The 26,224-nt window shown below is 49.5% G+C and overlaps 2 protein-coding genes across 2 annotated transcripts in view; both read right to left on the reverse strand.

Moving 5' to 3' along the window:
• The window catches only part of IGDCC3 (immunoglobulin superfamily DCC subclass member 3), a 108,109-nt gene extending 96,381 nt beyond the window's left edge, over positions 1 to 11,728 (reverse strand). The window contains exons 1-4 of the mRNA XM_088657250.1: positions 11,708 to 11,728; positions 9,990 to 10,087; positions 8,661 to 9,191; positions 7,686 to 7,690 (exon numbers count right to left, since the gene is read on the reverse strand). Of these exons, the coding sequence (XP_088513376.1) occupies positions 7,686 to 7,690; positions 8,661 to 9,191; positions 9,990 to 10,087; positions 11,708 to 11,728 (655 nt within the window). The remainder of the gene's footprint in view (positions 1 to 7,685; positions 7,691 to 8,660; positions 9,192 to 9,989; positions 10,088 to 11,707) is intronic.
• Positions 11,729 to 15,116: 3,388 nt separating this feature from the next.
• Positions 15,117 to 26,224, reverse strand: part of IGDCC4 (immunoglobulin superfamily DCC subclass member 4) — a 72,586-nt gene continuing 61,478 nt past the window's right edge. The window contains exons 19-20 of the mRNA XM_035131241.3: positions 19,994 to 20,155; positions 15,117 to 18,976 (exon numbers count right to left, since the gene is read on the reverse strand). Of these exons, the coding sequence (XP_034987132.2) occupies positions 18,452 to 18,976; positions 19,994 to 20,155 (687 nt within the window). The 3' untranslated portion in view covers positions 15,117 to 18,451. The remainder of the gene's footprint in view (positions 18,977 to 19,993; positions 20,156 to 26,224) is intronic.

Here is a 26,224-nt window from a genome sequence, read left to right on the forward strand (position 1 = left end):
GAGAACTTGACTTGCTACAGGATACTAACAATGGTATTGTTCAGTAAATGGAAATAAGAGTGTGAAGAGGAAATAGCCGTTGGGGCTTGAATATTCCTGTCCCCTTCCCAACTAAAGCTTACATATTGATTGCATTTATATACACCACCTTTTCCTCCAAGTTGCTCGGGGCAACATACACAGTTCTCGCCCTCCTCATTTAATCCCCACAACAACCCTGTGAGGTAGGTGAGGCTGAGACACAGTGACTGGCCCAAGGTCACCCAGCGAGCTTTGTGACCAAGCAGGCATTTGACCCCTGGTCTCCCGGGTCCTACTCAGACACCCGAACCACTACACTATGTATTTAAAAGGCACATTCACACATACACCCCAACAACCAGCCCAATAATTAACTTCAAGTTGCAGTGGAAACACCACACACTAGGAAAGTCCTACTAGAGACTGCAAAGATGGGGAAAGCATAAGGTGAGCCTGGCTGTGAAATCGGGCTAATGGCCCATTTAGTCCGGAATCCTGTTCTCACAATGACCATCCAGAATCTGTATCTGCGGAGATATGAAGGCCACAGCACTCTCCGGGGCCAGTGTTAGAAACTCAGCTTTATAAACTAGGTGCCTGGTGAACTTCCCAGCAACTGGTATTCAGAGGGCTAGTATCTCCGAGAGTAGAGGTAACAGAGAATAATGATTGTGGCTAGTAGCCACTGATAGCCATGTCCTTCAAGAATTAATCTAATCCTCTGTTAAAGCTGCCAGACTTAGCAGTGTCACGGTCCGGTCGGCGGGCGATTGAAGCCCTGACTGAGGACGTCAGGACCAGAGGCAAGATGGTGATGTAGAAGCAGGAACAGGTGCAGGGCTGAGGGTCCAGCAAAAGGCAGTCGCAGGGTCAAGGAGTAAGGCAGAGGCGAAGGTCTGGGAGTCAAGGAGCAAGGCGTCGGCAAGGCAAAGGCCCAAGGAGCAAGAGGCCAGAGGCAACCAGGCAGGGGTAGCATTGCTGTGGCCAAGAGCTGAAGGGAAATGCTGAGCTTTTATCCCTCCCAGCTCCTGCCACCAGGTGCAGTGAGGTATCAAGTGGCCTCACCTGAGTGACCACTCCTTGCCTCTCCAGCACAAGCTGAGGTCTTCACCTGAGTGGCCACTCCTTGCTTCTCCAGCACAAGCCGAGGCAGGCCCCAGTCCTGCAAAGCACTACAGGCCCCAGAGCCTGACTCCTGCCCATACTCCTGACAAGCAGTCAGCCTCACATCCTGCTGACTGATTTTATATCTACTGCTAGTTTTACTGTTGCTACAATAATTGCTTTCGGTTCTGATGTTTCTGATCTGTTTTATATTTGTTTTATGGTTCTCTTTCGCAGGATTTCTTGAATATCTGACCTGAAGCTTCCAACCTTCAACTTTGCTGGACGCCGGGGGCTCCGCTCAAGGAAAATCCGGCACGTGGATCTGCTTGGACAAGCTGTTCCTCGGGGCTGGTGGAATGGGGAAGGCCCAATCCAGCAGTGCCTACCATGGGAACAAGATACAGACCATCCCAACAGCAGCCACTGTGCCATGGCAATAAAGCCAGCTTCCTTTGATCTCTCCATGCCACGCAAAGGAGCTGGTATGGATCAGAAAGCCCGGTGGGGATGGCATAAAAGAAGACAGTCTTGATGCACAGCCACTTCCAAAGGCAGAATGGCGGACAGCTGAGTTGACTTTGGGTTCCAAGGGGAAAGGGGGCTCATGAGAACAAAAGCAAGAGTAAAGAAAGACTAGAAAGAGAGAAACGCAGAAAAGGAATTTTGTTCCTCGGAAATGCACCAGAAAAACAGCACCAAACACCAAAAGCAGCACTTTTGCTCACTCATTCACTGCATGCCCACTTTGTTGTTGTTGTTGTTGTTTAGTCGTGTCTGACTCTTCGTGACCCCATGGACCAGAGCACACCAGGCACTCCTGTCTTCCACTGCCTCCCACAGTTTGGTCAGACTCATGTTGGTATCTTCGAGAACACTGTCCAACCATCTCGTCCTCAGTCATCCCCTTCTCCTTGTGCCCTCCATCTGTCCCAACATCAGGGTCTTTTCCAGGGAGTCTTCTCTTCTCATGAGGTGGCCAAAGTATTGGTGCCTCAGCTTCTGGATCTGTCCTTCCAGTGAGAACGCAGGGCTGATTTCCTTCAGAATGGATAGGTTTGATCTTCTTGCAGTCCATGGGACTCTCAAGCGTCTTCTCCTCCTCCTCCTCCTCCTCCATAATTCAAAAGCATCACATACTCAGACCAAAAGGAGGAGCAGATCTGTTTCCCTAACAGAGAGCTGCACTCGAACCCGGGAATGTTAACGTGTAAACCAGTCTTCCCTCAGGAGGTTTTGAAGTACAACTCCCATGGCCCCAGCCAATGGAAGCTGTAGCCCAAAACATCCAGAGGGCGCCAGGTTGGGGAACAGCTGCTGTAAATAATCAGCTGACCCCATTCCCATCCACTTTTCTTTCACTTCCAGCGCAGCTCGGTTCACACGCTAGAGAACCAATCTGCTCCTTCCTTTTGTTAAGCTGGCTGTTTTGATTAGAAATGAGCACGGATCCAATCTCGGCACTTTCAAATGCATTTGTATGCCCAACGCCAGCTTTAATTTCATATATCATGTCAACGTTTTTTATTAGTTAAATGATACCCGGTGTGTGGTTTAAGCAGGGAGAAGGAGAGATATATAGGGGGGTATTACACCAATTTAGGTGAAAGCAATCCCATTCCACATCAAAAACAAAACTAAGCCCATGTAGGCAGAGGAATTAATGAAAGCTTAGACCCTTGAATAATTTAAAAAGTGAAGCCCTAGTTAAATATAAATGACAAGATTTAATTCTAGGGCTCTAACCAAGCAGGGGCTGAAGCTCATAACCTGTTCTTGTCCCTGAAAACTGACTGGGCTCTGTGGCAGCAGACAAAAGGTGTCCATCACCCAAAACAAAGACGTTTTTTTGGATTTATTTTTAAAATATATAGCGTCAAGGCTTGCAAGCTGTTGTAAACCTAGTGTTTCAAGTTACCCGTTCCCGATCCTTTATCCTTCAACTCAATTACTGAGATCCTCCAATGGGGCATTTCTGGTGGCTCCTTTCAAGGCCCCTGAGATTCGGTCAACCTTTACTAGGGACTGAGTCTTTTGCGTGGCAGGCCCTGTCCTGTGGAACTCACTGCCAGTGGAGACTCAGCAGCAGGGCCATCCCAAAACATGTTGACACCTGAAATGGTTCCCAGTTCCCTTCCAAATTTGAATACCAGCTGCTAGGATCCACAGGGGTCTGCTTTGCCACTGTGACAGCAGGATGCCAGACTCTGATCCATCCGTGGAAGCCTTGTAAGTCATTGCAGGAGAAGGGCTATGAGCAACAGCAGGCCAGAAACATTTCTAGGACCAAACTGAAACTGTCAAGTTTCCCTGTTACTTTCCCTATTGCCAAGGGGTGAAATGCTGTTAATGCAATATTGTTATATTTCCGGTAATGAAATGCTGGGAGGTTTTGAATATTGTTATATTTGCCGTGATGCTGTTGTTTTATTATGTTATCATGATTTTTCTCTCGCAATGGTTAGTTTTGAGGTGCATTCTTGTTTTCTTTGTTGTAAGCCGCTTTGAGCAGGATTCTTTTTTGCAGAAAAAAATGGCATGCAAATAAAATCATGAATGAAACAACTTGGTTCACCGGTGGAACAACTTGGAATACCTTAGAGCTGCCACCAGTGGAGTTCTGAGACTCTGCATGAATCACAAATCAAATGTGGGAGGAGAATAATGCAATAATAATGCAATCCAACCACACAGTTTCCCTCCTTCAGGCCACAACAACCAGCAAAGGCAAGTGTTAAAGCTTGATGTGGACACAGGACATTTAAATGCTGCATTCACAAGAATATGCAATGGACAAGTGTTCAGTCTCTTCTGAAAAATGGAGTCATTAAAGATCTACTTTCACAAGCTGTTGGAAAGAGGAGTGCTGAAAGTGCACCTTTCAGTTGGCTAGCCCACATTTTACTCAAGAGTAGACCCATTAAAACTAGTAGAAGCAGGTTAGTAACACCCATTTAACTTCCACCGTAACTTCTTTGAGTATAACTGGCATTGGTGTTTTAAGTTTCACACAACAAATTAATAATATTTCATACAAAGAGGACTGGGCGATGAGCTCAAGGGATACATCGATTCCTTTAAGCCACAAGAGATACAATCTTCAGGAAGTTCAGAAAGCAAAACCATCCCCTGCAAAAATCAGGATTGTTTGTCTGTTGTTTTTCTACTCTTCCTAATACCCATCTAGCTGTCTGGTGGTTTGCATTTATGAAGGGTTCAGCTTTCAAGAGATTGTCAGATTTGGGGGAGGGGGGGAGAGAGAGAAGAATCAGCATTATTTCAATCATCTTAATTGCATACTATTATCCGCCCTGACATCATGACAGCAGAGCTCCCTAATTGCATTTTGTTAATCAGTGCTTTGTACTTCACAAGGGCCACAATACACACTCTGCTCACCTTTGACTGCTGGAGGTGCAAGTGTTAGGGACCTTCGTTTGCTGAAACCCACAGCCTCATCGCTCTCATTATTCGTTTCCTAAGAGGCATCTCACCTCCAGTGAACAAAATACGGTACCCTCCTTTCCCTCTTGGTCTCTTTTAGACCAGCAGTGGGAGCTCAGAGGTCAAAGGCAGCTCTCCTCTGGGCCTCTCTATCTAGCCCTTTGAACTCTCCCCAGGCCACACCCCTCACTGGCCCTGCCCTGCACCCCCAGAGTCTTTGCCTGGCTAGAATTTGTCCTCGGACTCCGATCATGCCCCTTGTGTGTAGGAACTAGCTTGCTCTACAGTAGTAATATTCACATTCGATGCTCTGCACACTTTGGCCTCCCCATCAATGGCATGTGGCCCTTCAAAGGCTACTCAGGGGGGAATGTGGCCCTCAGGCTAGAAAAGGCTCTCCACTCCTGTTCCAGGGAAGGCATCCCTTGCTACTCTTCCCCATCCCCCCCAACTACTACTACTACTACTACTACTACTGTTTGAATTTAGATTGCCAGCTGCTTGCAGGCAGAGACCATGGAAAGCATTACAGGAGACCATAGGAAACTGCCTGATACGAGCTCAGTCGATTTGCCCACCTCGGCTAGTATTGCAGACTCCGGCAGGCAGTGGCTGTGACCCTTTTAACTACAGATCCCAGAGGGTGAATCCAGAGCTTGCACAGAACATCTGCTTTGCCCCTGATCTGCAAGGTGCATAACTGTCCACAGATCATGCTCTCAGAAAGTTAAGAGCCTGCTGGATCAGTCCACTGGCCCATCTAATCCAGCATCTTGTTCTCACAGTGGCTGACCAGAGCCTCTGGAAAGCCTGCAAGCCGGACCTGAGCACAAGGGCACTCTGCCCACTTGTGATCTCCTGCATAATGCCTCTGACAGTGGAGGAAGAACATTGCCATTGTGGCTAGTGGCCAAAGTGACTAGTAGCCACTGGTAGCCTTGTCCTCCTGTGTGAACAGCCAGCAGCAGCAATGGATCATGTGATGATTGTGCTGTAGGAGTTCCCAAAAGAAATTTTGGGGTTGGAGAAGGGACACAGCAACCTCCCACTTTCCCAGTTTCTGACCTAAATGTCCCCTTCCTCTTTGCCTATTCACTTCACATAAATTTGGAGGCTGGGCAGCAAAAATAAATTGGGGGGAGGTGATGGCAAACAGGAGGAGGAAATGCTTGCAATCATTGGCAAAGGTTTCAGCTCAGTAGTTCCAAGGGGGAAATCCCTGTAATGTTTTTGTTGTTCTGCTTCAGTCCGGCGGGTGGTGTTAACTAACAAGTTTCTTGAAAGGTAAAAACCACACATTGCAATAAAGCCTCCTGCTTTCGAGGATAAGGAAAGGAACACTAATCTCATGCCCAACTTTCCATCCTGCAATCACGTTTGTGCAATGGCTTGTGATTTCACTGCCTTCTCTATCAGTGGCTCCGTGCTATGCCTGCTTGGCTCAGAAGAAAGCCCCTCCAATTCCAATGGATTTACTCGCAGGTAAGCATGCACAAAATTGCAGCCTTCATCTTCCTTCCCGTCCCTGGTGCATGCAAAGGAACAATGCAGAAAAAGAGGCATGGCCCACTTGGGAGAACATTTTGCAACTGTGTTTTTATTTTAAAAAAATATGAATTTAAAGGTGGCTTTTCTGCAGACACGTTAGTGAACATCCTTCTGGAAACTGGTAGGAAAAAAAACATTATGTGTAGTAGAGGCTTTTTCTCCCAAGATGCCTAGTCTTCTCATCAACATCTTTTCAAGCACATCAACTTCGACCAAGAAAAGGTCTTCCTAACTCTAGAAAAAGGCCAGCACAGCCTAACATCTTTCCAAGAGTAACCAACCAGAGACCTCCGCAAAGCAGCACACAAAGACAACAGCCCCTCTCCCCCTGCATGCCAATGTGGCATAGTGGTAAGAGAGCAGGTCTAGGGCCTGGGAAACCAGGGTTCAAATCCCGCATTTGGCCAAGAAGCTCGCTGCATGACCTTTGGCCAGTCACTGCCTCTCAGCAAAATCCATCTCACAGGATTGTTGTAAGGATAAAACAGGAGAGGGGGGGGGCGTGTGCACCACCTTACATGGCTTGGAGGAAAGATGTGGGATATAATAAACGTAAGAAAATATAGTTCAGCTCAGCATATGAACATGGGAGTTTTCAGGACCAATACCGTTTACATACACAAAAGCATGCCCTATTATCCCAGCTCGCTCCATTTGCTATTACCCATATACATTAGCTGGAGTGAGAGAAGTATCCTGTTTAGATGGCAAGCTTGAAAGTCCAGCTAAGAGGGGGGGGGGAAAGAAAGTCCAGCTAAGAGGCTTTATGAAGGTCCACGCTGGGGTAATCTCAAGAGTTCACCTTGCTTCCCCTTCCAGTTCTGCTGTCTCGAGCCACTTTCCTTTCTCAGGAAACACTCCTGGTGCATTTGCCCCTTGTGCATTTGAAGTTTCCTTGATGCTTTAAAGTTAACCATCCATTGCGCTCCTATGGATGCCTCCTGATTTGTACCGGGATGTTGCCATCCCAGATAAGAACAGTAAGAAGGAGAAAAAGCCAGCACATCCCCATTGGCACCTGCTTTGTCCCTGAAACTCAAGAGGGGTCCCCACAACCTTTTCAGCAATTCCGTGTTTTGAAAGGAGTAAGGGAGAGTGGGACTCACAAGACCCACCGACTCCTCCATACCCATTGGGTTCTCTGGACTTTCCCTCCAGCAAACTGAAGACACGCACCCCCTTGCACCCCACTTCATACTAAAAGGGAATCTCAACCCACATATTCCACAAACCGCTTCTAGCCCATGATAGTAAGGACTGACCAAAATCGGACCATACCAAATGTCCATCTAATCTGTCCCCAACAGTGCCAATCACATGCTGGGAACGTCCACTGGGACAAGACAGAGAGAGCCACCCCCAACTGCTGAACCCCAGGACCTGGTGGCAATCAGAGGCCCCCTGTCTCTGGGAATCAGAGGCGTCCAGCATCGCCACAGCATTGGTGCAGGGAGAAATCTCACTCTCCACATGACCTGTTCTTAACACACAACAAATGGAAGCAACTGCAAAACCATGGCTCAACCCTGCATTAACAATGTACACTGCTCCTTGCCATAAGACCCAACAGGACCTAGGAACAGAGAAAGGGAACTTACAGCAAGTCAGACCATTGCTCCACCTGGGTCTGTACTGCCTACACTGGCTGGCAGCGAACCAGAAAGGTTCTCCTTGCCCTGGGATCCTTCTGCACGCAAAACAGATGATCTACTACTGAGTTACTACAACCACTATCTTTTTTGGTCAACGAGATTAAATAAATACACCAAAGACAGGTCAGGCAATAGCTACCAGTCACGGTGAAGAGGCACTAGACCCCTGGATACCAGACGCTGGGGAAAGACGCCAGAGAGAAAACCCAGCTCCTTTCTGAGCTTTGCAGAGGCATCTCTGGCTCGTTAGGCAGCGCTGGAATCAGAGCACCAGGGCGAAATTTCGGTCTGGTCCAAAGCACAGCGCTCCTGATGCTCTTAAACAAAGAGGGTGCGGAGGAAGGCGAGAGTGATTTTATCATGTGGAGAAGCATTTATCCTAGGCAGAAGGGCGAGCGCAGCTCCTTCCTGCAAGAGCTGGTGCTTCGCCCAGAAGCGCCTCTCTCTCAGCCTCTCCGTTGCGCCTCTGAAGGAGGCGAGGGAGGCGGAGAGAACAGGCGGATCGCGGTCGTCGGTTTATTTACTGCGACTTGGCACGTTTCCCTCCTTGGAAGAGGACTTGTTGACAGACCCATGTGCTTTCCAGAGAAGGGGAGGAAAGAAGGGGAGAACCACGCGCGCACCCAAACGCAGCCGGAGAGAAGCCGGGGAGGGGATCGCGCGGCAACAACCGAGTCCGGAGCTTCAGGGTGCGATTGCCATTTCCACACACCCACACCCACACCGAGAAAGGGGCTCCCCCGCCCCGTCGAAGAAAAACAAAGTCTGAAAGGGGCGCACGTCCCAAAGTTGAAATCTCAGCTAGTCAGAGGAGGGGGCTCCCTACCCTTCCTGAAGAATCGGTGCCCCCCTCGTCCCCCTGCCCCTCCGAAGGGAACCCCGCGTGCCTACCTGCTGCCAGGGCGGCGGCGACCAGGAGGCAGGCGAGCGAGCAAAGCGGCGGCAAGGGCCAGCCGCGGGGAGCCATTGGCTCCGGGAAGATTGGAGGGGTCCTCTTTTTTTCCCGCGGGCGGGTTCCCCCGAACCCTTCTCTCGACGACGAAGCCCCGTCCGGCGCGGCTGCCTCGCTTCTCTCCCGGGCGAAGCAGGCGTGGCGAGGAGCCGACGGAGCCGTACAAAGCAGCGGCCGCGCACGTGCGCCCGCCGCCGGGCCCAAATACAAGCGCCCTCGGAGCCGGGCCGGACCGGCGGTGGGTGAGCGGATCCGTCCGTCCGTCCGTGGGGCAGGCCGAGCCTAACGCCTCAACCTTCGCCTCGAGGAGAAGCAGTAGCGGCGGCAGCGAGGGCGGGAGGAGCCTGCGCGGCGGCGAGGGCGGCCTTGCGCCATCTTGCCGGACGGGCAGCCGGCCTGCCTGCCTGCCTCTTCGCTTGGCGTACGCTCTGGCGCGGCGGCTCTCCCGGCGCCCGGCTCGCCTCTCCTGCCTGCCAGGCGGCGCCCCAGCAGTAGCAGTAGCAACAGCAACAGCAGCAGCGCCGCTGCCGCCGCCTTCGAGCCCCCCAACCCTCCTCCTGCTGCTGCCCCGCCCCTCCTTTCCCCTCCCCTGGGAGTCCCCAGCAAAGGGGGCAGAACAAAAGGCGAGCCAACGGCCGGCCGGCGCGCTCCGGCTTCGCTCGCTCCTGCGACGGGACGGACCCCGCCGGCCAGCGCGCACGGCCAAATAAAGCCCCCCCCCCAATGACTTCCTGAGGAGGAGAGCTCTCTTTTTTGTACGGGGGAGGGGGTTTCCTTTAAATGCTGCTAGGAATCAAAGCAGGTCAGACGGGGGGAGTTTGGGGGGCTGAGGGTGAGGTCTCTACCCTCCCCAGCACAGCTTTGCAAAGGCTTGAAAAGCCTTTCTCTCCCCACCCTCCCTTTGCAAAGAAAAAGCTACGACCGATAGTGGGGTTTCCCCTCTTTGTGGGTCTGCAATGTCTGCGCCCCCTCCCCTCAAAAAAAGAGCCCTAAAAACATGCACAGATTTCACCCCCTACCCCGGCCCCGTGAAAACACACGCAGGGATTTCGTGGCGCATGGTGCAAATGTGGCGAAGAATTGCGCTGTGTTGGAGATTCCCTTAAGGGGAAAAAGTTCTCCTCCGGATCAGCAGCGCTGTCGAAAGTAGCAACTGCGGTGGTGTTGGTAACTGGACGGTGTCAAAAAATCCACACCGCTGAAGAGGTGTGGCCCGGCAGAGGGGTTGCAAAGACAGAGGGCTCGATAAAGGATGAAAACACTCCTACAGTTTCCCAGGGACTCCCATACGCTCCTCCCACGGGCAGGGACAGACGAGGACCTCTGCGCCCCGAAACTGAGCCCCAGCGTCCCACAAGGCCTGGTACTAGAGACGGGCGAGAGTAGCGGTCAGCGGAGAGCAGATGCTGAGCTGGGATTCGGGGGGTTGAGCGAGAGAAACAAAAGATGCTCGCTTGACATTCAGACGTTGTGCAGCAGCCCGGCTTGAGAAAGAAGATGGCTATCGCGGGGGTGTAAAGTAGGGGTACTTTTGTATGTTGGTTCCCCGCCCCGCCCCCGTACACTGTTCAATACTGAACGGAACGAAGGCCGCTTCCCGTGTTTAAATCAGCTCCTCTTTTACAGTCATGAGGTCTGGAGCCTTTTATCTTTAAGAAGGACCACAGCTCAGTAGCAGAGCATCTCCTGTACCTTCAGAAAAGGCCCCACGTTCAATCTTCAAGTAAGGCTGGGAAAAGCTCTAGGCTGAACCCCTGGAGAGCTGCTGCCAGTCCGTGCAGGCAATGCTAAGCCGGATGGACCGAAGGCCCGCCTTTGCCTAAGACTGTTTGGAGCGGGGGCAAACTGTGGTTCACTGGCAGAGCACATGTTTGGCGTGCAGAAGGTCCCATGTTCCGTCCTAGAGAACTGTTCTACTCCTGTCCTGTTTATGGTCTCCCTCCCCTTCGGAAACCTGAAGAGTCACTTCAGGTCATAGCTGTCAAGTTTTCCCTTTTCTCGCGAGGAAGCCTATTCAGCATAAGGAAATTTCTCTTAAAAGGGGGGAGAACTCGACAGCTATGCTTCAGGTCAGTGCAGAAGGACCAATGGTCTGACAGTGTAAAGGCAAGAGAGGCAACTCTGGGGTTGCGCGCTCATCTCGCATTATTGGCCGAGGGAGCCAGCGTATAGCTTCCAGGTCATGTGGCCAGCATGACAAAGTCGCTTCTGGAAACGCCATTTACCTTCCTGCTGTAGTGGTACCTATTTATCTACTTGCACTTGGACGTGCTTTCCAACTGCTAGGTTGGCAGGAGCTGGGACCGAGCAACAGGAGCTCACCCAGTTGCGGGGATTCGAACCGGGGACCTTCTGATCGGAAAGCCCTAGGCTGTGTTACTTAGAGCCTAAAAGTCAGGTTCTGTGGCAGCCTCCAGGGGGGCGCTCGGGGGCTAGAAGGTCCCAGTACCAGGAGTATTGTGTCCAGTTCTGGGCAGCGTAATTTTAGAAGGATATTGACAAGGCGGAACGTGTGCTGAGGAGGGTGACCAAGATGATCAAGGCTCTGGAAACCAAGCCTTGTGGAGAACAGTTGAAGGAGTTGGGTATGCTTAGCCTGGAATAGAGGAGACTGCGAGGAGATATGATAGCCTTCTTCAAATATTTCAAGGGCTGTCACATGGAAGAGGGAGAAAGTTTTTTCTCTCCTGCTCCGGAAGGTAGGACCCAGAACCAATGGATTATAATGACAACAAAGGATATTCCAACAGGATATTCCATCAGGAAGAATTTTCTGACCGTAAGAGCTGTTCGACGGTGAAACAGACTACCTTGGAAGGTTGTGGATTCTCTTTCACTGAAGGTTTTTAAGCAGAGGTTGGATGGCCACCTGTCATGGATGCTTTAGTTGAGATTCCTGCATTGCAGGGGGTTGGACTAGATGACCCTCGGGGGTCCCTTCCAATTCTACAATGCTATGATTCTGTGAGGACTTGGTGACAGTTACCAGGTCAGGGCTAGGAGTCATGTCAGTTAGATGTTGCATGTGCTCATGTGCCAATATTGTATGTCGTTTTCTAAGGGAAAGCTGCCGTCGAAGCAAAGTCAACAAATATATAAACTAAGTTTTAAAGCGGGGTGGGGAGAGAAATGCAGGTGTTCCTGTGCAAAAGACCCGGGACTGCTTGTAACGCCCGCTAACAACATCCCTGCAGGGCAGGCCGCTCCCCTTATTCATATTTCCTAATGAAGTCTGGGGTCGTCTGCCACTTAAATCGGCTGACCCCGATGCCTTGCCTGATGACATGACTCTTTCTAGCCACCCCTAAGTTTCAGAAACCTCCAGCGTTATTTTCATAGGATTGTATCGCTGGAAGGAGCCCCAAGGGTCATCTAGTTCAACCCCCTGTGATACATGGCTTCCCATCCAATTTGAAACCATACCGGACCCTGCTTAGTTTCGCAAGCGTGCAAGCAGTTTTATTGTTGCGCTATAAGAAAGATCTCCTTTCTCATCCGGAGTCAGAAGTGCCCGAGCTGCGGAGCCTCGGGAACGTTCCCAAGCTCCAGCTCTATATATGCCTCCTTGCCCCTCCGCGCGCTCTCGCTCCCGCTCTCTCTGCAGTTTCTATGAACCACCTCTAGCCCGGACTAGATTGTATTACCAAACAGTGAGCGGGAGCCCCTTGCAAGGGAGAGCAGACCAGGGCGGCTCTCACTTCGCCGGAGCAGCTACTGAATTCCACAGCCGTCGCGAGCAGATTAGACCGGCGCTTGCAATAACAATCCCAGCTGCATCGGGAGCAATCGCACTTTCGTGGATAATTAGGAGGAGGAAAGAGGGAGGGAGACGCGGGCGAAATGAGGCTTTCGCTGTTCTGGGAAAAGACCTGTGTTTGGGGGTCTGCGTTTTCGGCAAGACCAAAATTGCATCGCGCAGAGACATATTGCAAACCTTTTGCTGCTGCTGTTCAATGCGAGGGCCACTTTCCTTGGTGGTTCCTTGGTGGTTGGGGGGGGGGAGAGAGATGCCGGCGGTCGGTGGATGGTGGGGGCCATCCTATCCCATCAAATAATCCCCACTGATCCCCAGTGTAGTTGCAAATTCAGACGTGCAGGGTAGCTTCATGATAGTCATAGCCACTTCCTCTCTAAAATTATGCAACCATCCAAGATTATACAATGATCTTATAATTATACAGTAATAATAACATGGGATGCATTGCAAGGATCAGTGCAGATCTCCATGTGTTGCCTTTCATATTGAAAAGGAAGCGCGTTATGTTTTCAGTGTTCCTAAATGCTTCGCTTTGGAACATCTGGATGCCATTCAAAGTGCTGGTTTTGACCAATAAAGCCTCATGCAGCTCAGCACCCCAATGCCTCAAGGGCCGTCTCTCCCCATATGAACCAACCTGGACCCTGTGATTGTCATCTGCAGATGGGCCCCCTTCATGGAGGTCTGGAGGGTGGCAACACAAGAACAGACCTTTTCTGTGGTGGCTCCCCATTTGTGGAATGTTCTCCCCAGAGAGCCTCGCCTGGCGGTGCCATCCTTACACATCTTTAGGTGCCAGGCAAAAACATTCTCTTTTTCATCAGTCCTTTGGCCTTTTTGTGTGGGTGGAATGTTTTCATCTAGCTTTTTAAAAATAGGATTGTCTTTTAGATTTTTTTTAAATGCCGTTCTTAATGCATGTATGTTTTTGTTTGATTAAAATATTGAAAAGTTTCTTTGAGCTGCTGCAGCAACAACAAAAAAAGCAACCCATAAATTTAATAAATAAAGCAAACCAATAATGTAGCTATACAAATACAGTCATACCTCTGTTTAAGCACGCTTCGGTTTGAGTACTTTCAGTTTAAGTACTCTGCGGACCCGTCTGGAACGGATTAATCCACTTTCCATTACTTTCAATGGGAGAGTTCGCTTCAGGTTAAGTACGCTTCAGGTTAAGTACAGACTTCCGGAACCAATTGTGTACTTAAACTGAGGTACCATTGTATCCCCTTTCAGGCTGATTAGGACACTGAAGATGGGGAGTCTGCAAATAATCTTGCTGCAGAAATGGCAACATCAGCCTCTCCCCGCCACCCGCTGTCACCCAGAACACTGCATCACTGCCACTGATGCTTCTCCCAAGACTTCCAGTTTGGGAGCCCATCTGGGAAAGAAGAAATATTAAAAATAGATTGGGATGTGAGATTTCCAGGGGAGAGGTGGTGGCCAGGAGAAGGATGTAGCACCCCACCGCCCTGCTTCCCCCCCCACCCCCCCGGAATTTATACCTCCCTGAACATGTCATGTCTAACGCTGGCAGGAAATAGGACCTGGCCATTTCGAAGAGGAGTACATCCTGTGAACACCCCCTCACCACCCCAGTAACTCTCAGTAGAATGCCCCCCCTTTCTCACTCTGCTTTTTGTAATTAAGTCCAACATCTGGTTTACTTTCTTCCCTAACTGTTGCTGCACACAGAGCAGATGTTTTCATCCTGATGGCCAGGCCAGCATGTAAATCTATTTCCTGAGTGGTTCCAGTTCATTTAAAACCTATCAACATGTATGTAAATAACCAATGGGCATGATGGAGTTCATTAATCTGTGATTGGCAGGTCCGGCGACAGGGTGGAGGGGTGGCTCCTAAAGCCAGACCTGATTTAATATCCCCAGATACAATGAAACCCTCAACATCTCTGCTTTTGCTTATTTCCTCTTCAAGCAAGTGACAGGGAAACGCAAAGAAGCAAGCAAAGAAAGAAAGAAAGAGATACCAGGTTGAGTCTCCTTCTTGCCATGTTCTTTCTGGGAGGCAGAGGGTGGAACCCTCCCAGGGGCCACAGTCCCTTGGTCAATGGCAGGGGCCTGAGTTTGTCCGAACCCTTTTTAAAGCCTCCAAGTGGGTAGCTGTAAAAGTGAATTGTATGATGACGATAATGATTTATGCCCCACCCATCTGGCTGGGTTTCCACAGCCACTCTGATGATAGCGATAAAACATTGAACATTAAAAACTTCCCTAAACAGGGCTGCCTTCAGATGTCTTTTAAAAGTCAGATAGTTGTTTATTTCCTTGACATCTCATAGGAGGGCGTCCCACAGGGCAGGTGCCACTACCAAGAAGGCCCTCTGCCTGGTTCCCTGTAGCTTCACTTCTCGCAGTGAGGGAACCACCAGAAGGCCCTCGGAGCTGGACCTCAGTGTCCAGTGCTAATCCTACTCACCCGCTGAAATGAAAAGTTGTTGTTGTTAAGTCGTTTAGTCGTGTCTGACTCTTCGTGACCCTATGGACCAGAGCACGCCATGAAAAGTAGCCATGTTCAATGTGCCTGTTCTGAGTGGGTTAAGCCTTGGATATGACTCATATATACTTAGTTTACTTATATTTTTTACAAAAGAATAAGAGCAAACACCGCAAAGGAGCAAAAATCTACTGCTTTTATTCTTCCTCTTTTTTTAATAATAAAAAAACAAGCATGAGGTAGTTGTTGTGTTAAAGGGGGGGGGGACACCATAGAGAAATAGCAGTACAAACGCTACGCTAGAGACACACACTACTAGATTTTTTTTTCCTTTTTCATATAAAAATTAAATAATATAAAGATGCTCTGAGGAAATAAAAAATACATTGTCATACATTAAAAAGGAGAAAAAAGAGAGAGGCCAATACCTAAAATATTAGGTACAAGAACCTAGGGGGCCCCATCGCAGCAGGAATCCCTCACCGAGCCCCCAGTGAAATTAACAAGAGCCATAAATGGACCCCCGTTCCTTTCAGTGGGGCTGAGGCAGGAGGGCTTCCTGCCTGGAAAGTGGCCTGTGTTAACACAAACATCCAGGCTAGTGAGGTGACCCAGTTGCTGGAGACGGTTCTCTATTTTCGGAACAAGTTGTTAGAAGCACTCGCAGAGTGTGTAATAAGACGCGGCAACACCTGCCTGCAAGGAAGGTTGCTTTCCAGCTGATGATGAACACAGAAAACATAGGGAAAGGATGGGGGGGAGCTTTCTCAGCCCCAGGGCCACATTCCCCTGTGGGTAACCTCCTGGGGGCCGCATGCCAGTGCTGCATGGGGGCCTGAGGCAGAAGCAAGGGATGTACAGTAGCTAGATTAGAGGTGTGCCAACTCAGGAGGTCCCTACACAGCCCCACCTGCCCCTCCGTGTTCTCCATGGGACAAACAGGAGGCAGTATTGCAGCCCAGCTGGACAAAAGCACCTAGGAGGGCTGCATTGCCAGATCAAGAGGCCCATGGGGGTGTCACCCCCCCCCCAGGATTGAGGTTCTCCACCCCCGTGGAAAGGCTTTCATTGCAAGGGAAGAAAAACTGATGGTTGTGGTTGTGAGCATGTCAGGGTGAAGGCTAAAGTGAAACTGTTGTCCAGGCCAATAAAACCTTCATACCGCTTGATTCTGCTGAACGTATAAACCGGCCCTAAATACTGCAACTCTCACATAAGGTGAGGGAGCAGGGATGTTACAGCAGCATTGCAAGGGGGACAGGGGTGACCCTCTCTTCTTAATCAGAAAAGTCAGCATCGGCAAAGGATGCAACCCAATAGGATGCTGGCCTGGGAGGTGGAGGGAAATTTCAAGGAATAGGTTGAGCGTTTCGGAACAGTTCCACAGCCCCACTGTGCCCCCACCCCAACACTTCCCTGCTGCTGGATGTTGAGGACCAGGTAGATTGGGGCTCCTTTTAAGCACCGGAAGAACACCAGATGAGCTGCAGTGCACTGGGAGTACCTGCAGACTGAATTCTACCTGCTCTTAGTAGAAATACACTACTGGAGGGACCAAAGGCAAGTGGGAAAAGATTGCCATATTGTTCCCTGGGCCCTTTTGATACACAACACAGTTTCTCTCCTACTTCAGAGAGGGAGGTCCAACAGCCTCCCTGAAACTGGAGGACTGCAGCTTTAACCGTCCTGATTGCTGTGCATCACACACTTGGAAAATGTCACCTGGTTTGGTGTTAGACTGGAGACAGACAAAGGTTTTAAGCTGAGAGCGGGTGGAGAGAGGCGACCATTCCAATGGCCTTCCATACTGAATCAGCTCTCATCCCTCTGTCTACAGTGTTTTTAAGTAGAGTTCAAAACCAGACATGCACATGGAGGGAGGGGGTCAGATTTCTCTAACTGTGCTATTTTAACTGAGATCTGTTTGAACAAAATGTGCATTTATGATATGCTAATGCAAATTCATTTTTGGCATTTCCAGTTACGGAAGCCATTAGGCATAGGGATTCTCTTTCCTGTTTTTAAAAGTAGGGGTAAAGGCATTAATTCTGGATAGTTGATATTTAATATAATTAAAATATTTCAATTGGGGTAAAGAAAAACACCTTATCACATAGCCCAGGGGTCCCCTAACTAAGGCCTGGGGGCCGGATGCAGCCCAATCGCCTTCTCAATCTGGTCCACGGACGGTCTGGGAATCAGCATGTTTTTACATGAGTAGAATGTGTCCTTTTATTTAAAATGAATCTCTGGGTTATTTGTGGTGCCTGCCTGGTGTTTTTACATGAGTAGAATGTGACCTTTTATTTAAAATGAATCTCTGGGTTATTTGTGGGGCCTGCCTGGTGTTTTTACATGAGTAGAATGTGTCCTTTTATTTAAAATGCATCTCTGGGTTATTTGTGGGGCATAGGAATTCGTTCATTATTTTTTTTTCAAAATATAGTCTCCCCCCCCAAGGTCTGAGTGGACCGGCCCCCTGCTAAAAAGTTTGCTGACCCCTGACATAGCCTTTAAGACTTGTAAAAAGCATCCCCCTCGAGGCTGAATTTGGAAAGTGCCCCTTTCCTCCTAACCTTGCATATGAAATAAACTGAATTGGTGCCAGGTGTTGGCAAAGGTATCCCTGCCCCCCAGTTAAAGGGCTCAGCAGCTTCAAACCAATCCTTGAACGGGGTGGGGGGGTTGAGGGAACGGCTCAGCCAGGTGAGAGGCAGTGCACCCCACCTGTTTAGGCAAAGGGTGACCCTTCCATAGGGTCCTGTGTTGGCACAAGAGATTCTGGGTCGGTTTCACAAGTCACACAACCTATTGCTCCTCTGCAAGGCCGGATTGCCAAAAGGCCTTATAAAAGCTGGACCCAAACTAAGACCTGCTTACTCTGCGCCATACAGAGGTGCAAACCTGACACTGGTGCCAACGCCAGAAGGGAGCAACACTCATTCCATTGCGCCAAGGCTCCTCCCGGCTGCATGGCAACCACCAAAAGGTGGCACTACGGGGTTGTGTGGGCTGGAGGGGGGAAATCCTGGTGGGATGAAAACACCCTGAGGGCCTTGTGTGGCCCAGACTGGCCCTTTGTGACCCCAGAATACCAGTCCATGGCACCTCCTTGACCCTCAGCAGCTACGTTAACCTTTCCATAGTGGTAACTGCAGGAGAACTGCTCACAAAATAAGACAGGCAGCAGCTTCTTGGGTCCTACGTAATGCAAAGGCAAAATACTTGTGGGGTTGGGAGGAGGTCTCCATAGTATATACGTTTGGGAGGCACTGGTGTACCTTCCAACAGGAACACAGGAAGCTGCCTTAAACGAGTCCATCTAGCTTGGTATTGTCTACTCTGTCTGGCGGCAGTGGCTCTCTGGGGTTTCCAGGCCCTCCTCCTCCTCCTCCTCCAGACCAGGAACTGTGAGGCTATTTAGTACCATCAAGGGCTAAGCCTTATTTAATAGGTATTACGTTACTTCTAAGCTCTGCTCTGGTCAAAGGTTTATAGTCAACGCCCCCTTCAAAGATGGTGGACGCAGGCCACACTCTCAAACACTGAGGGTGAATTGATTATACTAGAGAGGCTGCTACACAAGAGGGCCTGCGACTGGCCTGTGGGGAAGGCCTTGCGCAGGTTGGCTTGCGCATCTTCTCCCCCTTCCGGAAGGGAGTCGGAGTCCCCGCTCTTGGCTGAGTCCAGGCTTTGGCCAGGCCTGGGGAAGCCAGTGTCTGTCTCAAGGAATTCAGTGGCCATCTTGTGGGCCTGCCCATCCATCCTGAGCAACACACTGTGGGCCTCAGGGTCAGTCTCGTTTTCTTGGTCCTGGGACACTTTGGTGAGGCTCAGGCTGGGGGACGCCTGCCGTGATGAGTCCTCCGCATGGAGGTGTTCCCGTTCGCAGTCCTCAAAGAGAACAGGTTCCCCGTCCAGCACACAAAGCTGGGAGTCATAATCTCGGTCAGAGGCTGAGAAGTCCGAGTGGACAATGACCTCTGCTTCCATCTGGTTGAGGCTGCTGGGGGCGTGTTCCTTGTTCGCGTCGTTCTGTATTATGAAAGAGACAAGCGAAGAGTAGGAACAGCGGTGAAATACTGCAAGGTGTGTTTATCGAAAAGCAAGAGGTGCGTCTTGAACAAACGTAGGATGAGGAACACCTGGCTTGACAGCAGAACACATGAAAAGGATCTGCAGGTCGTAGTAAACACAAGCTTAATGTGGGGCAACAGTGTGATGCAAGAGCAAAAAAAGCGAATGCTATTCTAGGCTGCATCAACTGAAGTATAATATCTCTGGGCCTTAAATTGAGGCTCAGACAACAATAACAAATATTTAGAATATACTGGACCCCATTACGTTTGTTAATCTTAAGGTATCTAACTGCTGGAGATGCAACAGGGATAATGCTTCTCTAAAAGATGTGTTTCTTCATTGTCCTATATTGAAAGATTTTTGGCAGAAGATAACTGAAGCTATCAACAGAACTGCACAGAACAACCTTGCATTTACAGAGCAAAATATCCTCTTGAATTATATACGCAGCACATGGAACCTTACAAAAGGACAATGCGGGTGGATTCTCTGTGCCCTTACCACAACAAAAAGACTGATACTGATGAATTGGAAAAATAAAAATGTGGCTCCCTTCTACGATTAGATTGAAAACTTATACAAACATATGAACAACTTGCATATAAACACAGAGTTGCAATGGGCAAATTCAATGATATTTGGAATCCATTCTTACAAATACTGTAATAGGTTAAGATCTGGTGATGTGCACACACACAAAAAAGTATAATGTCCAGATCAAAGGAAGTCACTAGAGTCTGAGTAGCAATCCAGCCAAATTTTGCTGACCCCTGGCACCAACCTGAGGAAATTCCTATAGGTGCTCTGTTGACAGAATGCACTTTCTCCTGGTAAACTAGTCAACCAGGCATTCTGAGGAGAAGCCAGGAATTTAAACGTAACTTCTCAGTCCCCAGTGTTATGTGAGCCCTGCAAACAAATCTTTCCCTTCCTCTTCCAAACAGCAAGAATCCCCCTGCTGGGAATACACACCGTAACAACCTCGTAGACCAGCGCTTGCAGCAAGACCTTTTGCCCTCCGTTGGATGCCATCTTCAACGATCCGTTCAAAGCCATGGTGGGATCTTTGGGAGCTGTGTCTCCATAGCCAGCAATGCTGTTTGCCCAGCTGCTCAGCGATTTCTCCCAGGGAGGCTACAGAATTGTAAGGAAAGGAAGGGACATTATCTCTGGTGCCACACAGGAAGAACAACCAAGGTCTATGGGTGGAAATAAAGCCTAAGGGTTTGGGGGACACTTTGCTGCTGGGATTTGCAAGGCAAATGGAAGCAGTGGAAATAAACAAAGGTAAACAAAATGAACTGTCTAGTAATGTAAAAAAAGGAAAAGGCGGTTCCTCACCAGCCTTTCCCAGATGTTTCAGACTGCAACTCCTGTCAGTCCCAGCCAGCACAGCTGTCTAAAACATCTGGAGGGCACCAGTAAGGCTGCTCTTCTCCAACCAGTTTGAAGCCCAGGTGAAATAATGAAATAAATGCTTCATTTCCACTGAGGTGAGTCTTGGCTGAGCCATTTTGGACTTAAGGTAGCCAAATGCAATAAGGAATTAATCCCAGCACATAATTAGTATGTCGGGGAGAAAGGTAGTCAACAGCTGCATGACATGCTAGCTTTCTAGGTGAGGGGATTAAAACTTTTTTTTTGTACAAAGGAGTATTCAGTGATGTGAGCCCTCACCTGCAGTCTAGCACTTTAGTGAGAAGAGGGCCAAAAGGGCCTCAACGAAGTGTATATGAACTCTTGCAAAGTGTTCTACTCTTTAATGAGTTTCTTACCACTTAGTGCCTTGTAATAAAATAAAAATATTAAAGAGAGCTGGGTTAATTGCTTTTAAAAAAAGCAACAGAAACAGAATTTTGCAGTCTTCTGAAGTTAGACCAATTTATTCAGCTTTACATCATTTCTTCCCCTGCCAGGTTCTGAATTTCTCTGGCTTTTGCTCACATGTTTCAATTCTGCCTTTGCAGACTTAAGGGAACTAACTTGCTTGTTTGTTTGTGGGAGCGGGCAGGATGGAAGCATGAGTCTCTTGTCTTTCTGCCCCTAGGTGCTCAGCTTTGGACTAGTTTGGACAGAGTAAATTCATTCACAAGGAGGGTTGATATATGGTGTATTTGTTTCAAAAGGCCATGGGTTTTCTTCCCCCCTGTCAAAATCGCCAAAAGGAAAACAACATCAGCTAGGGATGGGGCCCTGTCTTTGCAAAGAGGTTCCCTTGTGTGGAGACCCAGCCAAAACCTGACTAGAGGAAGAGGAAGGCAGCAAGGTGGGAAATGAAAAAGCGAATTGGCCTTGTGGACTGGGCAGTTAACATGGAGAGAGAGAGAGAGAGAGAGAGAGAGAGAGAGAGAGAGAGAGAGAGAGAGAGAGAGAGAGCGCCACAGGCATGTGAGAGAATCTGGCAGCAGTGATGCTAAGGCTGACAGTCCTGTGGTTTATCTTGCATTGGATGATCTCCTTCAATAGGTTTTGGCTGCATGGCCAAATCCTGCTCACTCCCCCCCCCCCGATCCCAGACTCAAAAACTATTGCTTCATAAACCAGGCGAAAACTTGCTCCTCTGCAGCGTTCTCCAATCCCGTGGGCCACAAGTGTTACCCTGTTTGCAAGCCTAATTAAATTATACAGCTAGAAGAGAACCTGTCCAGGCTCCTTTATTCTCTCCTCCTCTTCCTCCTCTCCGGTTTGCCATAAAAACTACCATGCGCAACACTTTGGGCCTTTGGGAAGCTTGGCCTTTCAGAGCTAGAGCTGGTTGGCTCTCAAGTTGGCCTTTTCCAGATCCCAGAGTGGGACGGTTTCTCTGGGTGCTGGAGGTCCCCAGCTGGGGCAAAAGGACTTGCTCTCAGGTGTTTCGAAAGGTACAAAAGTTGCTGTTCCCACCCACCCATTCCCCAACCTTCCCCGCTAGCTGGAAATTGAAAATGGCATACCAGAGCCCTCCCACTCTTGCAAGGAGCACCCAGGGAGGCCTCCGTATCCATTGGCAATGCCAGGGTGTTGTCTCGCCTTCCCCTCCCACTCCAAAGCATGCCAGGTCCTGCTCTCAGTATCCCCAGCCCTATTTTATATCTTAGAAGAGGACCATAGGAATCTGTCTTATCCAAAGTCAGACCATTGGTCTATCTAACTCAAAATTGTCTACACTGACCGGTAGCAGCTTCTCTTCAGGGATTCTGGAAAGGAGCTTCCCCCAGCCATTGGGGACTGAACCTGGGGCTTCTGCATGCAAAGCAGATGCTCTAAAGCCGACCTATGATCCTGAGTCTGAAGCTGCCTGATACCCTTGGTCCATCTAACTCAGAGCTGTCTACACTGACTGGCAGCAGCTCTCAGACAGGGATGCTCTCCCAGTCCTGCCTGAAGATGCTAGGGATAGAACTCAGGACCTGTGTTCTAGCCACTGAGCTACAGACCTTCGAATTCTAAAATTGGATTATAAAGAGAAATGCAATCATGTTTTTCCTCTGGGGGGAAAAAGAGAAGATGAAACAGGAGGAAGGATTAGAGTAGAGGGACCTTCCCTGACATCTGTTTAGCATGCTGCTGTTCTGGCACGGAAAAAGTGGAGCGAGTGAGAAATCAGAGTGTGATGCTTCCTAACACGAGGCTGACCTTGGCTCAAGTCGACCTGACCTCGTTTCCACGTCAAAATGTGGAGGGGAGCACACCAGATGTTGTGTGTTTCTCTCATGCCGTGACCTTTCCATGGCATGCCGCTGTCAATAATCCAGATGGGAAGGGACAAGGAAGGGTGAGCTGGGCATGTTAAAAAGGCCTCCTTGTGCCAATCTTATTGCCAGGGCAGCTGGGACGATCCCTTTGGCAAGGACACCTTCCAAGCCAAGACTAAATCAGTGCGCCTAAGACTCTTAAGACGAGCCCCTCAGGGTCCTTTTCTCTCTCTTCAACTCACAGTATGTCTAACTCTGCACAACACCCCCCAAAAAGGTAGGACCAAAGGGCACACAAGTAAAAAATATCCAGATTTATATGGAGGCATGGAGGCAAATTTAGAAACGATTGCTAAACATTCAATAGGAATACATCTCACCTTGGAGGGGAGGCCTGGCTGCCTGCAGGGCTAAATCCACTGCCCAGGTTTGCTAACTGTTGATGGGCAGCTTCCAGGTTGCCTCCACCAGGTTCCTCCCACTATTCCTCTGCGTCCAACCAGCCCATGACAAGGCCTCACGTAGCCAAGATGGTTAACAGGCATTTCTAGACTTATCTTCCATTAATGTAAAAAAAACATTAAAGAGCAGCTCTGCTAGATCTAGCCCAGCCTGTAATCACAGCAGCCAAGCAAATACCCATGGGGAACCCACGGTATGTCACTCTAACCCCCTTTAAAGTTATGCAGCCTGCCTCTCTGATAAGAAGGTAGGCATATTGGGGCTGGCTGAGGGCAGACTGAGTTTGGATCAGATGCTACTCCTTAATCCATTCCAGAAGATCGTTTGGTTTCCGAAAAGTTTGAAAACTGAGACTCAATGGGCTGGCTGCAAAGTCAATGGGGGGGGAATTAAAAACATGGTTCGGAAGCCATTCAGCTTCCAAAAACCGTTCAAAAACCAGAGCAGTTACTTCTGGGTTTTCGGCAACCAGGAACCAAAACGTTCCAAAACAGAGGCATTCGGGAACCAAGGTTTGACTGCATGGGCCAGATCTTGGTTAGGCAGTCGCATTTCCTTTCAACCGCCCCCACAAACCTCATAGATTTGCTTTTAGAAAAATAACAACACAGACCCTGAGCTTCCCAACCCTCCCCCCCCCCTTTGTGGAGAGATATAAAGTGGAAATCACACCCCAAAATCTGTCTCAAAATAAGGCCGGGGAACAACTGGCACCTGTCAATAATGGTTTGCGTAGAAGAAAATGAAAGGCAAAGATGAAAGCTGCATCTTTTTACTGGGCCAACTGATTGTTGGAAAAACCAGAAAACTGTGGAGTTTCAGCTGTTCTTTGTAGCTGAAACTGACCAGCAGCTACATTAAAAACCTAACCCAGGCTGGGTTGGTGGGTTAGCACAGACATCAAAGCCACCAGGACAAAGGAAATGAGTTTGCAGCAGCAGGATTAGCCAGCAGGGGCCTCTCAGTGGGTGTGAAAAGAGGGGGGGGAGGACTTCGAGATACATGGATAAACACCCCTTCCCCATTACTTGCTCAAACCCCAAACAGCTCAGATGGAACAGCAAAGAAGAGTTGCGTTCCTCCATGTTTTCCAAGATAATCTGGGGTCTCAATGGATGATGAAGCCACATGAGACTCTCTTACATGGAGACTCTTCGAAGGTGGGCAGGCCTCGCTCCTTCCCCCACCAAATGCTGACAGTAGTGGCAGCACACACACACACAAACACCCCTCTCTGCAGGGCAGGCTTCAACAGAGATTGTCTTTGCTCCCCTCTAGCGGCCAGCCAGGAGTGTGGAGACCAGGCGGAAGATGTCTCCCTGCTCAGCTCAAGGCTGAAACAAAACACTCTCAGCAGCTGTTCTCAGGGCACTCATGCCCAGGTCCCTCCCTGCCTGGCAAAGGTCATGCGGGGCTCTGGGTTGGCCCTTTCTTCTCCAGCAGGGCTGTCATGGGAGGACTTGGCCACTGTACTTCATGCTCTCCAGATTGGACTACCGCAATACGCTCTCGGTGGGGCTGCCCTTGAAGGACGATTCAAAAAATTTCAGCTTGCCTGGTTTTGGCAGTGGTGGCAAGGAGGGGAGAAATTAAGCAAACAGGGTGCTAGGGTGGGCAGAGACAAGGAGTGGGGGATGCAAATCACCCCTTTCCCATTCATCAGGTAGATTGATGAGTGCAGCAGAGGTGGCAGCTCTCCACCTTTCCTCAGCAAATCTGCACAGAACCGCTGAAGGGGGGTTGTGGGTCTCCATGCTTTTCTGTGTATGTATGTGAATGGGTGCATGAGTGTGTGGGGTGGCATGTGACCCCCTGGAGGCTGAATGCAGCCCTCAAACCAAAAAAGGTAAGCGGCCCCGATGTACAAAATCTTGACCAGACTGGCAGCTGAATCTTATTTCAACGGTGGTTGTGGGACAACTTCCCCCTCCATCACGCAATACTAGAGGGCAGAAGGCTAGCTTAGGGGGCGCAGACCAGCTTTGGGGACTCAGGAGGATGGGGCGGGTTACACCTCCAGCATCTGGCACCTGGGGCAGCTGCCCCACTCTGGCAAGATGTTGCTGAGCCACTCTGGCAAGTGGCAGGGCTGGCTCTGATGTTTAGAGTCTGCATCTGCTTACTGAAGATAATATCGAGCCTGAAAAGAAAGACCATGTGTTGCATTTCTTGGAAGATCTTATACTTCTGCTTCCTCAGACAAGCCTCACAGGGTCCTGGAGATGACTCCTCCTGGCCACCTGACCTGCTGTTCAGGTGTGTACAGAGCCTTTCCCTCCCTCTCTCATCAGATTGTCACTCCGGACATCCATTGAAGCCGAATGGTCGAAAATTCAGGACGAATACTTCTTCATGCAACATATAGTTTAAGGTTGCCTTTCAAAAAGTGAAAATCCGGACACAAAAGTTGTTGAGTTTTAAAAATCATTTTTGGCCTTAAATTGAGCTTAAATGTGACGTTCTGAGCTCTTTTTAATAGCTCAATCTACACTTCCGACATGGGCGCTGTTTATCAGGACCGAATCCCAGCTACGTCCGGGAAATTCTGGACATATGGCAGCCCTAATATAGTTAAACTATGGAAATCAATCCCACAAGAGGGAGTGACGACCACCACTTTGGATAGCTTTAAAAGAAGACTGGACAAAGTCATGGAGGAGAGGGCTATCCGTGGCTACTTGCCAAGAAGGTGGTGTTTTGCCTTTGCCACCAGAAGCCTATGAATACCAGTGGCTGGGAATCACAGGACAAGCGCTGCTGGGCTGGGGTCCTCCTCCTGGGCTTCCCAGAGGCATCAGGTTGGCCACTGTGAGAACAGGATGCTGAGCTAGATGGGCTCCCTTTGGCCTGATCCGGGAGCCAGGCTCTTTTTATGTTCTTATGTAAGTGGTTTACAAGCAGCTGAGCTGCAGCTATTATTCCCTTTTTAAATACGGTATGGAAGAGAAGAGAGGGTGAATTGCCCGAGGGCCATGCGGTGAGTCCTTGGCGGAGGCAGAGAACATGAACCCAGATCCACCACCATTTCTCCACCCGCAAAGAATGAAACCTCTGGCTGTAACAAAAC

Source organism: Zootoca vivipara, chromosome 13, assembly GCF_965207765.1.
Source record: "Zootoca vivipara chromosome 13, rZooViv2.hap1.1, whole genome shotgun sequence".
Taxonomy (NCBI): Eukaryota; Metazoa; Chordata; class Lepidosauria; order Squamata; family Lacertidae; genus Zootoca; species Zootoca vivipara.